Source organism: Poecilia reticulata, linkage group LG6 (assembly GCF_000633615.1).
Source record: "Poecilia reticulata strain Guanapo linkage group LG6, Guppy_female_1.0+MT, whole genome shotgun sequence".
Taxonomy (NCBI): Eukaryota; Metazoa; Chordata; class Actinopteri; order Cyprinodontiformes; family Poeciliidae; genus Poecilia; species Poecilia reticulata.
The window spans coordinates 3,193,688-3,209,051 of NC_024336.1; the positions used below are offsets into that span (position 1 = coordinate 3,193,688).

The 15,364-nt window shown below is 40.7% G+C and overlaps 1 protein-coding gene across 4 annotated transcripts in view; it reads right to left on the reverse strand.

Annotated features, from left to right (window-relative positions):
* The window catches only part of LOC103465716 (transcription factor SOX-6-like), a 154,491-nt gene that overhangs the window by 26,325 nt on the left and 112,802 nt on the right, over positions 1–15,364 (reverse strand). For all 4 annotated transcript variants that reach the window (XM_008410809.2, XM_008410806.2, XM_008410807.2 and 1 more), the window contains 2 exons: positions 13,852–13,972; positions 11,893–11,972 (listed from right to left, as the gene is read on the reverse strand). In XM_008410809.2, the coding sequence (XP_008409031.1) occupies positions 11,893–11,972; positions 13,852–13,972 (201 nt within the window). The remainder of the gene's footprint in view (positions 1–11,892; positions 11,973–13,851; positions 13,973–15,364) is intronic.

Consider the following 15,364-nt stretch of genomic DNA (forward strand, 5'->3'; position numbering starts at 1 on the left):
GAAGCGTATAACAAGGGGCTGGTTTGTTCAGGCTAGCATGCTTGTAAAGTGAAACAGTTCCATCTTTCCCCTGTCAGCAGAATATATGGATTCATTTCTTCACTTAACGTATTTAGATAAGAGCAGTCACAGTTAGTTTTTGCCAAACCCCAGTTACATCTTTTGCAAATTTTCCCACAAAAAAAACAGAAAAGTGAACAATAAAAAAGTAAAAGCTTTGGAACATGTTGGCCTTTGGTTTGGACAATCTAAAAGAAAAAGGAGAAGAAAAGAAGGAGAAAAAGAAGAAAGAAAAATAGAGCTGACTTTCCATCCAAAGTACTTAGCAAAAATCAAAGAGTCAAATACTCGGCCCACCATCCAGGGTCTTCTAAATCAAAGCTTGCTGGCCAGACAAACCGCTGCCCGAAACCACTGTCAACTCCTGTCTGAACGCATTGGAGTGTGAGTGCCGGAGTATCAAAGAGCCTCTCCTCAGGAAAACCACCCAGACGTGGCTGGCCTTCACTAGATTCCCCTCACTTCTTTCTTTTTCTGCTTTCCTCTCCCCTCTGCGTTACTCTCACCTCATCTATACTCTCCCCTCCTTTCCCTCTAAATATCTGTCTTAAATCCACCAAGTTCCCTTTTGATGCCCCCCTCTGCCTCTCTCCACTTGTCTTCTGACTCTCGGTTTTTGTCCAGAAATCATTTTTCATATCGTCTTCCCCAGATCTCCATCGTCGTTTAGTTTTTTCTTTTACTGTCTGGCCCTCTATAACTTCAACTGGCCCCCGGTGTTGTGAGATCTGATTTCCCTGCAGTCAAAACTGCGTGGCCTCACAGGAACCGAGATCCGAGAGCAAAAAAAACCCCCCTAAAAAACCTTCGAACAAAGAGGGAGAGCGAGGGATGGAGGGTCTTGCACGGCAGACACACAGGACCACCGTCACTTTGCCGCCAAAGCACCGAGCTCAGCGGTCGGGACAGGAGAAGCTGGCTGGCTGCCTTTCCACTTTTCTCTGAGCGATATTAAACACAAACAGAGGGGGCCTCACTGCTGAAACAAAGCCCTGATGTCACGCTGCTTATTTTCCTTGGAAGCTACCAGAAGCACGCTGGCCAGCGCCTCGGTGATACGAGATCCCCCTTTCCAATGGTTGGCGGTGAGGCCTCGCGCGTCAATCAAACCGACCGCAGAGTTACTTACGCCGGTGCCTGATACCCTTACAGCCATTAAAGGGAGTGGAGGGGCTCGGCGCAGACACCTGAATCTTTTGGGGGTAGAACACACATTTGGGAATCCCCCCCCACACAAACCCCTTTGTCTGCACAAACGCACGCCTTCTGCGTACTTTCTGCACTCTACGCTATTGTGCTTGCAGCAGCGGTTCTGTCAACAACAAAAGGACAGACGTCTTGAATGAACAAGGCTCAGGATAAAAGCTTCTCTTGCTTTTTTTTTTTCTTCCAAGACGTTCAGCAATTGATTGTTGACTTGCTAATGTGCAGCGTAAACAACCCAAACTGAAGCTCTTGCTGCACAATCAACCCCCAAGGGAAGACAATGAAGCCATTTCCTAAATTACAAATTGACGAAGAGCGTCTTAAACTGCGCTCCGTCTGTCCAAACTACCTGACTAGTCTTTGGAACAAAGTGCTTATTTCACTAAAATGTCTCATTGTTGACCCTCCTCCATTATCTGTTCATGTTTAGCTTACTTTAGTGCAAGTACATATAGAAAAAGGTGAAGTCTGACAGTAACCGTTTCCTCTTTCTTGTCAGAACAGAGCGGCCTGTAGCTGGCCTCTTCAAGCTGCTCTGGAGGTTTTGTCTTTTTTAGGTTTATAAGAAAGAAACTGATTGACTGTCAACTCACTCAGAAAAGAGTGGATAGATTTTAAGCTCTGAACAAATGATACAGCTGGATTGACAGCCAGACCCGGCGGTGCGGGCCGGTACTGGGAGTCACTGGTGGCATTGGCCAGCCCTTAGAGTTGACCGTGTCCACTCTAAGGACGAGAAGAGAAGAGCTTCACTCTAAGAGGAAGCTAATGAATTTATTTGGGTTTTGGTTTTTGGTTTTTTTACCTTGGAGTGGTCAACTTTCTATTAGTCCTATCTCGGTTTGAGTAGGGGCTCCCAAACTTGCCGTGTCTGTGCCCTCCGTCCTCCGCACTTTCCTCAGCAGTTACAGCTGTGTAGCCCTTTGTTAAAACGCACGCTTTTCCGAGCCACTTTTAAACACTAATATATTTGTGCTGGTTTTACACCTGTGGGTCAGTGGCCATGCAGACACGCTGCAAACAGCTCTCCAAACAAGCTGAGTGAGTTGAGGAATGCTGGTGAAGTTTGATAATGTCCGCTGAGTGACGATTAGTTAATATAACATGCCAGGCTTGTTAACAAGAATCGGCTACTGCTTTTGTTTTATATATGTTCAGAGGCGGGTAGCGCTGGTTACTGTTACTTGAGTAATATTATGAACCATTGCTATTCTTAATTGAGTAGATTGATTTTCCATTTAAAGAAGTAGATTTAAGAGATTGGAAACGATAGATTCCTGAAATGTATGAGCTAATGTTAATACTAATTTTCTCAACATTTTTCTACATTATTATTGTTTTTTTATATTAATATGGTTAATGGTTATTTTATTTTAAACACTATATAAATGTTTGTTTATATATCTATGTTAAAAGCCCCTGTAGTGTGCCCTTGCCCCCCCTCTCCTCCAAAGTGAGCAGACCCAGCTAAAGTCCTCTGGTTCTGCTAACAACTCTACCACCACAACGTCAAACAACGTCATCAGCGAAGGACGAAGCCGTTCAGACCAGACCAGTGTGTGGTCCTAAAGCAGGAAGGACCTCGTGGGACAAATGGTCTTTCTCAGCTTTTCTGCCGTGGCCCCAGACACCAGATGAGAAAATGACCGAGCGCAGACACAGAGGGAGATGTCATATGATTTCAACAAGTATGTCTGCAAAGCAACTGTATTTCCCTCACATTAGCCGCACACAAAGGGCACCTTTCTTCAGCAGAAATCCACTGTTTGTGAAGGGTCTGCTTTAAGGCTTCAGAAACAATTGGCCAGAACAAGTTCCCACGGCGGCAGCACAAGATTCGCACGTTCAAAACTGTTGCTTCAGGTTGCGGCCGGTCAAGCTCTGCATGCGCAGCTTTTGTCGCATATCTCAAAAAACAGTTGTTGAAATTTGATTTTTTTTTAGCGGATAAAGTAAAAAAAAAAAAAAGAGAGAAAATGTTTATATACAAAACTAGAGCTTTTCAACTCTTCTTGTCATAGTACAGAAATGAGCAATCTAGCCGATTCAAGATTAATGCCTTGAAATAGCATCGGACAATAAGTCAATTTCCGGACTATAAGTCACACTTTTCTCATAGGCAGGTCTGGCTTGAATAAAGTAATGGGTTGGTGTACTGACAAAACTTTTTGGACTTTGAGCTAATATTCTGCTTTCTATCTAAATTTAATTTAAAAACTGTCTAATCTCTTTAGTGATTTCATACATTCAGCTGAATTTACTAATGAACGTTAAACAAACATCTAGAACGGCTTCCAGACACCAGGCTCGGTCTCGGTCCACCACCCGGCCACTCRAAGGTAGGAGTTGCTTACCAGGAACTTTTGGAGCGAGTTTTATTAATCAATATTAAAATAAAWGTCACATTGTTTTATGTACTGATGCACAAATAAATACCACCACAGTTCAACATATCCAGATTTAGTTTTTTTTTTTTTTCCAGAAACTTGGCGATGCTGCCGGTATGGTTAATGTTTCAATGGGACACGACTGTCAGGCTGTGCTTAAATTTATGAAGGTCGCACGTTGGACTCCTCTTTAAAGTGGTTATAGTGTAGCTTAACAGAGTGAGTAGCCTGAGCTGATCACAAGTTTGTGGCTAGAACATTAAAAAACAGTAAAAGCTGCCTTCATAAACTATTTATTAGCAATTCTGACAGTGTGTATCTCATTAAATAAGAGGCACACTTTGTACTGTACGATTCCTAATTGTGAACACGTTCCTTTAAGAGTATGAAGGCGTRAAAAGGAATGAAATACGTTTTTTATCGGCTCGTTTTGCTGACAGTAGTTATCGCCACAACATTCAGCAAATCCTACTGGTCTTCCGTCTCGCAAYGAGAACAGCGCTCTATTTGGGTCGCTCCCAAATCCGATCTCTGACTTCCAAGACGAACYGAGCAGAGCACAAAAGCTGCAGTACGTGAAGGGACACAAAGAAGCGAGAATCCCGCCCAACCGGCTCATGTTGAGGCTGGGAACTGGAAACACGCTGACCTACAGAACCAAACTCGTTAACGAAGCMGTGRACCAACCCTTATGAAGTAGGAAGTGGCACGCTGCTTTAAAAGGCTAATGAAGAGGTTCCCCAAATGGAAATGAGGGGCTTCCTAGTCAACATAGCTTAATGACTTGAGCGAGGTCTCAGTTTTCTCAAAGTGACTGTCGTGTTAACAAACAGCAGCTTGTGCAAATCCCAACCGACAGCCTGACTTAAGGGCTGCATGAAAACCGTCCTTTTGATAGCAAATAAAAAAAGGAGTYCATTAATGTATGCAAATACACACAGTGCGCCATATGTCTCCCTTCTCCTACAACGCGGATTCGCTGTTTTAGAGACATTCTCTTTTTTTTGATGCATTTTTAATGATTGCACCATTGCATTTGGCCTCGCACCACGTTTTCACAGGAGTGAGCAGCATGTTAACAGAGAATCAGTGTTACAACATTTTCTGACACTGGCATGCCTCTGTAACTAAAGCTTCCAGCGCTGGAATGATAGTCATGGTGAAAAGAAAGTACACCCGGTCGTAAAATTCAAAGGTTTTTTACATTTTAGGACGTAATTTAAATGGTTCTTTGTGTACCTGGTTCAATCGTTGACATCCAACCCCAAGCAGGGATTYAATGGATTTCATATTTTAATTATTAAACAAAGATAAAGCAAATATAGGAAAGCTGTGTGTGGAAAGACTAATTCTCTTCTTTCATCGAATTTATGAGGGTAATAGAACATAATTCAACAATAACCTAACAACGCCTACTGTTTTTGTCGCCATCTAAGATTTTTTTTTCAGAAATGGAAAACATTTCAATAATGTAATAATAATAATAATAATAATAATAATAATAATAATAATAATACAGCTGCAAATCCTACCAGAAGATGATGTTTCAGAAAATTCAAACCTTGTAAAGACTCAGAAAAAACTCAAATCTCTGGAGGCCTTTCAACCGTCAGGCACAGTGATGACCAGCTGATGATCTGGGCTCATCTGGACAYTTTTCAGTCAACAAGCTGATTGCAAACGCCTCAGTATGACAAAGTTTTGTGATGTCAAATGTGAGGCWATCCGTAAAATGGCTAAAGTCTGTTCGACACTGAGACAATCACAGGGAAATGGACAGAAGATACAGAAAAGTCAGGAATCGAACCCCAGATAAGGAATAAAAGTCTTTATAAATGGGACGGCAGCGTTACCACTATGCCGCGCATCACCACAATCAGTTTTATTAGGTTCTGATACATGAACACTAGAACTGATCATTAAAGTAAGAATAAAAATAAAGTATCACCTTAAATATGAGCTTTAGAGAGAAATCAATTCTGATTTTGATTAAAAAAAAGGGAGAATACTGAGATTAAAGTCATAATTCTGTCAGAAATCAAGTCAGAAATGTTACAACCTCAGCAACAGCATGCTGTGCAAATGTTATTCTCTGTATTTTTTTTTATTTGCTGTAAAGTAAAAAAAAAGTTTCTGTCATGATGAACAAGTACAGGCTTATTGTGGAAGTTTTATCATGATCACTCTTAGCAAAAGCGTTACTGTATAAACAATGTCCAAACATGCTGGCAGCCACTGCCTGCTTCTCTCTCCCTCTCTGTTACTCCCTCTTACACACACACACACACACACACACGCACGCACACACACACACGCATATACACACACACGCAAAATCCCCCAACAATCACCGTTTATTCCATCCCGTACACTTCCCCGCGCTCCCTGTCTCCCTGCCTTTCTTCCTCTTATTTCGGTTTCTGCCGACGGCCTGATGAGAAGCTTCCTCTCTCATTCAGGTTCCTCGCCGCCTCTCGTTCTCCGCCAGCGTCTTGAATGTGAGCGACATTTGCGCCTCTGACATCACGCGCCCTCTTTACCTCTCGCGCACCGTGCGGCTCCTTTTGATCATTTCAAAGCCAGGAGTGGGAGGCAGGAGGGCTCCGACACCCCCGCGGCGAAGCGCGGCGAAGCGCGGCGCTTTGCTAAGTCAATGGCGGCTAATGAGTTCTCCGATAAACGAGAACCACAATGCAAATTGAATAAAGTGAGATAAGGATTCTTGTGACATCTAAAAAGCCAAGCTACGGTAATGAGTGACATGATGAAGCTGTATTGTTGGTGAGTGAAAAAAAAAAAAAAGCCTTTTTCTTAAGAGTTTTTGTCCTTCCTGGGTAGGTAGAGCAGGAAGGGTGGTGGGCTTGTTTTGTTAAGATCTCAACTGCCTTCAGAGAGCAGATCTGTTTTTTTTTTCTTCTATCCTCTATTTTCCATTTTCTATAATCTTTTAGCTTTGCAAACATGTTGTATGATAACTATTAGGGATAAGTGCTATTTTCAAACCGCAGGTGTCAGGGAGCCATTAAATAAATGTGATGAATTGCTGGGGCCAGGTGTTGTGCTGGTGGGGTGGAATTCCTCCGTCATTCATCATAACGGCKTTTGTCTGATACAGTTGACAGGCAGCGAGTAAGGAGGCTAACCTGTTAGCGTCAGTCCACCCAGCTCTGCCTTCAAACGCCGTGTCATGTTATTTTAAAGAGCTACTGGAACGCCACTAAATGTCAAAAGAAAACACCAGGGAAGCTGTAACGTGCACCAATTAATGCATGCTGGGTGCCCTCCAGCTCCCGATTGTACTTTCCACTTAAAAGAAAAAAAAAAAATGTTTCTAAGTTCTTCAGGAACATATCGAGCAGAGCACAGGAGGTCAAACTAGCATATTGTACAGAGAACGGAGTGGTGTTGCATTCTTAAGCTTCCTTTTGTCAACCTGTTAACCTGTTAACCATTMTGTCATTATGAATGTTAGTCTTCAAATAAATCCCAAGGTCCTCTTTCAGAATTATATCCATCACTATATAATTATAGTGATGGATATAATTATCCATCACTATAATTGATGAAGTTTAACAAGGCCAAGAGCCTTGGCCTTGTTAAACTCAAGGCCAAGGCTCTTGAGTTTAACAATAGCCTTGGCCTTTAAGTGTCATGCTATGCAGATGATGGGATTGTGTTCTCGCTGAGTTTGGAATACAGACACAGTTTCATTAGCCCCCGTTGATAAAGATATGCAAAATGTATTCAGATGTATTCCTCCTATAGCTTGAATATAAAATCCTTCCTTTAACCCTTTCATAGTGGTCACTACAGTGGACAGCTGTCTAAAAGCCATTTCCTTGTGARTTWTTATGTTAGAAATGCATACTGAAGTGGACACTAATGCATCACAAAATAYACTATTAACTACTGGCCATCAGCTGCAAATGCAAGAAATTAGTTTTGTTAAATCCAATATGGCTGACAAACAAAAAAGCGTGTCAACCGACCCGGTCCCTCCTTTTACTGCAGACGACTCTTGCAGGTAAAAAAAAATGTTGTGACATCAGATAACCCCTAAAGAACAAAACTACTGATGTATTTTTCAAATAGCAACTTTGTATTTGGAGAAAATTACAATTGATCACCAAAAAAAAATGTTGTGACATCAGATAACCCCTAAAGAACAAAACTACTGATGTATTTTTCAAATAGCAACTTTGTATTTGGAGAAAATTACAATTGATCACCAAAAAAAAATGTATTTATTTTTTTTACAAAATTTTTTTCCTACCTTTTATTTGTGCCTTAAGAAAATAAAAAAAGGGGAAAAAATCCTGACACAAGGGATCATAATTCATCGTATAACTTCGTATAATGTATGTATTGCTTCATATACCATATTTCTCAGACTAGAAGCTGCTACTTTTTTTCCTACACTTTGAACCATGCGGTTTATAGCCCGGTGCGGCTTTTCTGTGGATTTTTCTTCAAACACCAGGGGGCTCTTTAGCAGGAAGTGAATCATTGAAAGTCAAAATTGGAAATCAAAGAAGAACGAGTTGATTTTCATTTAGAACAAGCACATGCTAACCGCAGGCATGACGGATAAATGTTTTCAAACTCATACCCGGAACCACACAAAGAAGTTCATATGATGCAGCTTTTAAGTCGAGGCTGGCAGTGCAGATCGATAGCCACCGCTGGATTCAGCGTGAACGAATCCATGGTTCGGCGTTGGAGACGCATGACTGCGTCCTTAATAGCAGATTTATTAAGGACACAGCCCTCTGCTGCGTCCTTGTGGAAACCGAGAGCGGCGGAGATATCAGCAGCTTCTAGCCCAGTGAGGCTTATAATATATGTATTTATCCAGTTTTTTTTAGAAAACTTTGTAGGTGCATCTTATAGTGAGATGCGCTCTATAGTCCGGAAAATACGATATACAGGTGACATAAAAGACATKAACCTTTATTTCTCACTGTCTGATATTATTAATGTAGGCAACATTTCTCTTGTTTTATGTCAACTAAACTTACCACAAATATTTATATTTTAAAGAACGAATGTTGGAGATTTATTTAATAATGCCTTCAAAATCATACGTTTCCTTAGTATTTGGTTGCTTTGCCTTTGAACTGTACCAGCAAACTATTCTCACAATAGTTTGCTGGAGTTGTGGCCCATTCCTCCTAACAGAACTGGAGTAAATGAGGTTTAATAAATCAGGTTGATGCGCCGCTTCGTTGGCTCACACCTTTACAGATCTGAGGTCAGGGCTTTGTGATGGCCACAGCAAAACACTGACTTTGTTATTCTAAGTTCTCTTCCTGATAACTTGGCTGATGTTTTTTGACTTTCCAATCATGTCAAACTCAAAAGTGTCAGTTAATCTATAAGAGGGTTCCAAAGCTGTGACATCATCATCTGGGCTTTCCCTCATTGTTTAAAGAGACAGTAGCCATTCTTTATGTAAACTTTTTATGTTGAAGACATTCATAAACAAATCTCTGACATATTCTTTCACTCCATACTGTCGAATTTAGYAAATGAAAATACTCCTGGTAATTCTAACTGAGCTCAAACAAGAGACGTCTGCTCCGATTTAACTTCAGACCATGAGAGAAACAAGTGTATTCAGTGTATGTAAACTTCTGGTTTCAACTGTTTATATGTGGAGTTTACTGCTTTTTGGCAACAATGATGAATATGGGGAAAGCATCTAAGTTCCACAGTCACATATGGTGGAGGATGATGTGTTGAAGTGTGTGTGTGTGTGTGTGTGGGTGTATGTGTGCGTGTGTGTATGATAGGCTCTTTAAAACTTTAAAACAGTAAACAGACACTCAGTCACCATCAGGTCTTTTAACAGTGCAACGATCCAAATCAACACAGAAATGGTTTCACCAGAAACAAACTCAACCTCCTTCTTCTCCACCTCAGTGTCCAGAGAAGTGAGCTGAAAGCCCAGGGCTCTGGCTCATCCACAGAGAACCTGCATTTACTTGCACCATACTGTATCCTTCGATCTTGCATCAGCTGTCTTACATTTTGCGGTGTGAAATTATTCTACCTACTGATATAGTTAAATTTCATTTATCTTATGCCGTTCTACACATCCTTTCCAACGACATTGTCCCTGAAGGCAACACAAAGTCTTTCTGTAAACCACAAAACACAAGGTTTTAGGTGCTGTGCCCTTTTCACCTCARGACAAGGTTAACATGAACCTGAGTTTTATTTAGTTTATTCTCTTCCAGTCCTTCCTATTAAAAATATTGTTTAACAACTGGTTTGAGGTCATTGCTGAAGGTGGCAACAATAAAAAAATAAAAAAAACAACCTTTAAACTTAGTTTTCCAAAACTGTACTTCATATAGATGATGAATAATGTGTCAGTATTGGAGGTATTGGACCATGACATTCTCACAATATGGCAAACGCGTGTATAACACCAATTTTATGTCATTTACACAAAATATTTTAAACAAACATGTACCACAGAAAGAAAAAATAATTTTTYCTTGTTCAAAAATAATGTAACATTTTGATTAGTACAGTGATTCAGATTCACAAATTTAGATAACCTGAACAGACAACTTGTCGAAACAAAATTCCTGCATATTTCTTCTTTTTTTTTTTAGCAAAATAGAATCTCTGATGCTAAATACACCRTACTGCAACACATACTGGGCCAAGTCTAAACATCATGGAATTCAAGTTCCAATCACTTCCATGACCACATGTGAATAAAATGCAAACATTTCTAAAAGAATGAATCAGAATGGCGGAGATTAAACCTTAAACGTACTCCTAATCCTTGTGAAAGCTTTCTCAGAAGAGCTGAAGCTGCTGTACTGGCAAAGTTTAGATCAACATTTAATAGACTGAGAACGGGTTATCACTCCAGTTACTACATGTGAAAGCAAATTCTTCTGCCAATAATAACATTTCTAGAATCATTGGTTGATGAAATGTTGATACACCAATAAAACAAATCAACTCAAAGAATGCTACTTCTCTGGGAGACCCGTCTGTTGACATGATGAAGATGACTGAGAAGAGTCCATTCTACGGCAACAAACTTCAGCATTACTGACACCTCATACTGAACTTCCTCTAAGTGCTAGCTACACGCTTACGATTAAAAACAATTTGGTTTAAGGACACTTGCTCCTGCCTCAGTCCATATAGTGCATGTAAATATCTGTAACTCCGGAACAAAACTCTGCTGCTCACCTCACCGGCATACCAGAGCCTTTCCTGACCACCCATATAAACATACATACATACATACATACATACATCTAGTAATACAACTAGTATTTTGAGCAAATACTAGCTGTCCTGGTGAATTAATTTGAAAATACAGACGCTGTGCTCAWTGCGTTTTCCAGTTGGAGCAATGTGATTTTGAAAGATTGACTCTGCACTCGCTTTGGCGTCTGGCAAAAAATGGGATTGGTTTAAAATCAACAGCAGAACATGTTTTTTAAATTTGTTTTTTCTTATCTTTATTGAGTCCCAAGGAAGTAAACTTCACTAAACAAATACTCACAGTGTCATATTGCAAATTTCAATACTGAAGAAGGAAAGAACACAACTCTATTTCCCAGGGAAAGATTACAACGTTCAAAATACAAAACAGAGCAATGTAAAGGAATTTAAAAATATTAATCAAATAGTAAGAAAAACAAATAAATGAATAAAATTATAATGTTAAATAGTTATAAAGTGTATTATCAAGGTGGTTTTATCAAGCTTGGTCTCTAAAACTTAAGTCAAACCTTCTGAGTTTCACATAGTACACCCCGTTTTACCAAAATAACCWTAATTGTTTGGTTTTGTGATTGAAAAAKCCTGTTATGTTTTTCAATTKTATAAATGTCAAACATTATATCCACTCACTTATCTAGTTCGGTTGCTTTGTCCTGTGACAACCATTTTCTTTTTGATTGCTCAGCAGATATAGTAACAAAAAAAAGTTTTCGATTGTTTTTAGACGCATTCGACTTTGACAGATGCTTTTTTATTATCAGCTGAAAAAATGCTTCCAAGTTAATTCAAATATATCTCACTCAATCACCAGAGTCTATGCTCTTATCTGTCACCACTCTATTACTAAGTCCCTTCCTTTGTGCAACTTTACACGAAGCCTTGCTTTATGCAGATAAAAAAAATATGAAAGGAATCAATTTATATTTTAAAACAGCTTGGTGAGGCTTTGGTTCAACGGAGTGTCAAGGCGTCGCCCTCTTACCTGCAGCTGTAGTGGGCTGAGTCCAGAGGCCGCCGCAGCTGCCATTGTCGACGGAATGAACTGCATTGGGTAATTCTCACCTGGTGAACAACCAGAGACAACGCGTGTYAACAGAGAGAGGTGGGGGCAGAGTTCAGCACAAGAACAAACCTGCTCTTTACCTTCAGACCCGTCTCGTTCTCTCCGTCTCGCTGCTTTGTCTCCTTCCCCCCGCTCATGTTTTTATACATAAACACAAAGGGTCAGGAACGCTTTATTCAGAGGTTAATAAGACTCACTGTCTGCACACATAAGTGCTCGAGACCGGGCTGAGCGGCGCTCGCTCAATGGGATGCACTCACCAGCTCATAAGCGAGTGCCATGTATAAACCCCTACTGTTTGTCCTTAAAAGGCTTTTCATGTCCAGGTCTTTGTTGAAAACAGATCGAAGCAAAAAAGAAAGAAAGAAAAAGAACASAGTGCACAATGATGGCTTTTTAACGCCTTTCTTTGAGTTGTTTTACTTTTTCTTTCTGTTTGCAGCCTTCTGTCCGACTATACGCAGACYGTACCGACATGAACCGCGGAGGCTCGCCGCTAACCTGTGTCGGGCGAGCACCTGGAGGAATGTATGGGAGAGAGGAATGCGAAGGACCAGGGAGACGCAAAGAAAGCAGGTGGCGCGTGGGATCCTGCAAAAACAAGACTGCAAATTACGCGTGACTTTGCGCGAGGGTGTGGCCGAAGACGTGCTGTGGAGGCAGAGCCGGGGAGAAAGATGTGCTGCGACACGCTACGTTGTGTACGTTGTGTTCCTTCACAGAGTCGTTCTCACGTTTAGGTGGTCAGCGTGCACCACGGATAAAGACTGAAACAGCAGCAAAAGTGTTCTCTGAACATCTTCACATTTTGTCACAATCCACCGCAAACTTAGACGTGATTTGGTCGGGTTTTCTCTCATACACAAAAGCAAAGCAAATAATTCATTGTGAAGCGCAAGGAAACTGATGAGTAGCTGTCAACCTTTTTCAACAATAAGTGTCTGAAAAGTGTCTATATCGATCTGATTGCAACTTTCCCGAACTAATGTTGWGTGGAACCATCTGCATCCATCTATTAGCKTATGTCTGTGCTAGCGTTGCACATCTAGCGACAGAAATTTCTGCCTGGTTTTCTTCACAAATTAGCTCAAAATTGCCAAATCCAGATTCACGTCTGGTAAAGGCAAGGCATCTTCTGTCTATCCCTCCRTCTGTCCGTYYGCTCATCTATCTAGAGTTAGCTACCGGACTAGCTATTCATCTATATATCCATATATCTATCCATCCATATATCTAATAAGACTGACGTTAGACAGAAACACATGGCTACTCATCACCGGCTCATCACCATAATACACTACAGGCCTGTTTGAGGACAAATCTTCTGAAACTTTGAGGCCTGTTTTCTCACTGATCGTTGTTGCAGAGTGCCAACATTGAAACGGCCATATCTCCCTCATTTTTTAACAAAAYAATTCTGTGTTTGACATCGTTAAAAAGTTCAGAATCCACATTTTCAGAATCGGGAAATAACTCAAGACACCCCCAGATGAGACTTGTTCCTGATTTTTTCGTGGCCAGTTACAAATGTGCAGTAGGTGGATGCGGGGTGTGTGTGTGTGTGTGTGTGTGTGTGTGTGTGTGTGTGTGTGTGTGTGTGTGTGTGTGTGTGTGTGAAATCCCTTGTTGCAGATGTGCAGGGTGACTGACATGCTCTGCGGTTGCCACGGAAAGAGATGTTCCAGTCCGCTCTGTGTCCAAACGCATTGATCCTGAAGTGAACAAGCGGAGCTTGTAAATCTCTCCGCTCATTTCCAGAACATTCCTTACCTGACACACCTCATTACTGTCAACTGGAATCTGTGTGTGTGTGTGTGCGTGTGTGTGTGTGTGTTGGAGGGTGAGGGGGTAAAGGAGAGGAGGCGCACATAAATATACCTGGCTTGTAGGACATGCTGGGCGGGAAGAGGAAGCCTTGTTGTGCAGCGGCGGCGGCAGCCAGAGAGCGCTGGTCGTGTGGGAACAGGGGGATCATCAGAGGAGGCATGTGACCCTGGACCTGAGGAGGAGTCGGACCAAGAGGGAGAGGCTGAGGCCAAGCCGGGAAAAAAGGAACTCAAGACACGTTTACAAGCACATCTGACGATGCCGAGAGTACGCGATAAAGGTCATTTATCACAAACGGTTTGATACCAACTTAAACRATTTCACTTTTTTCCAKTTTTTGCAACTTAATTTTACTGYAGCACATTTCAGATAGAAACTCTAAAAATATACWTGGCTTGTCATTTTGTTTTCAGCTGTTTAGTCTGAAAACAGACTAAACAGCTGAAAACAGCTGAAAAATGTTCAATCTGAAGCRTTGTAAAACAAAAAAGTAAAATGTTTTAGTAATAGAATTCACCTTTTATTGGAGAAGCAGAATCTGCTGCCATTACAAACAACTTTAACCCAGKAGCTTTTTAAATGTGGTGTTCCCCCAGGGCTCTGTTTGGGCCCCTGTCTTTTGTTGCTAAACACATACGCCTTGGATAGACGACAGATAAATACAATAAAATGTCCCGTTACTTTTATGCAAATACCATTCTTCACACTGTCAGATTTACTTAAGAGTAAAAGTGAAATTACAAACTGGTTAAAAAAAATCGCTCCATCCAACTGGACTTTAAGACGACTAAATGCCTGATAACCACACCAGGAATTCAAATTCTGACTTTAAGAAATGTAGGTTGTTTAACAGTTTTATGGAAATATTTCCGAACTAAGAAGGCTGGTGTTGAACAGGAGCTTGTGATAGTCAACAAAGCAATTGTAATGCAGTTTTCATATGTATCAACAACAAACATCCTCGATAAACTTCAGTTGGTTCAAAACTCTGGAGAAAAACATCAAACTGAAACCAGCAGAAGATCTCAACTCCCTGGTCAAGCTTTTTGTTCTGTCGCTGAATTGTTGGGATCAAAACCTCAAACTCCAGCCACAGAACGTTACTCACACTTCCAAGATCAAGACATAAAACGTCTGTGGACTAACCCTCCTCTGTCTTTATGTTCTCGACCTCAGATACCTGAAGACATTTTTAATAAAGCAGGTTTTTCCTGAAGAACTTTTTGTCATTCTAATTGTCATTTCATTTAGGTTTTAGGTCCATCTTTGTGAACCGCTTAATGATTAATTACTTAATTTTATTAGTGAAAGCTTTTAAGAGTCCTACATATATCAGACTAAATAAAGACTTCACTACATTTTGTGCCTAATAAATATTTTTAATGCAGGCTTTGTACCTGGAATGAATTAGCTTTACAGTCTGTTTTGGTGCTTTTAGTTTTGGAGAAAGTCTTATGCATGAAAAAAAAAATAGAAAGAAAGAAAAAGCTCCACTGCAGGGAAAAAAAAAATAAAAATACAAAACAAACAATTAAAGACATCAAGATGAGAAATGAATATATAT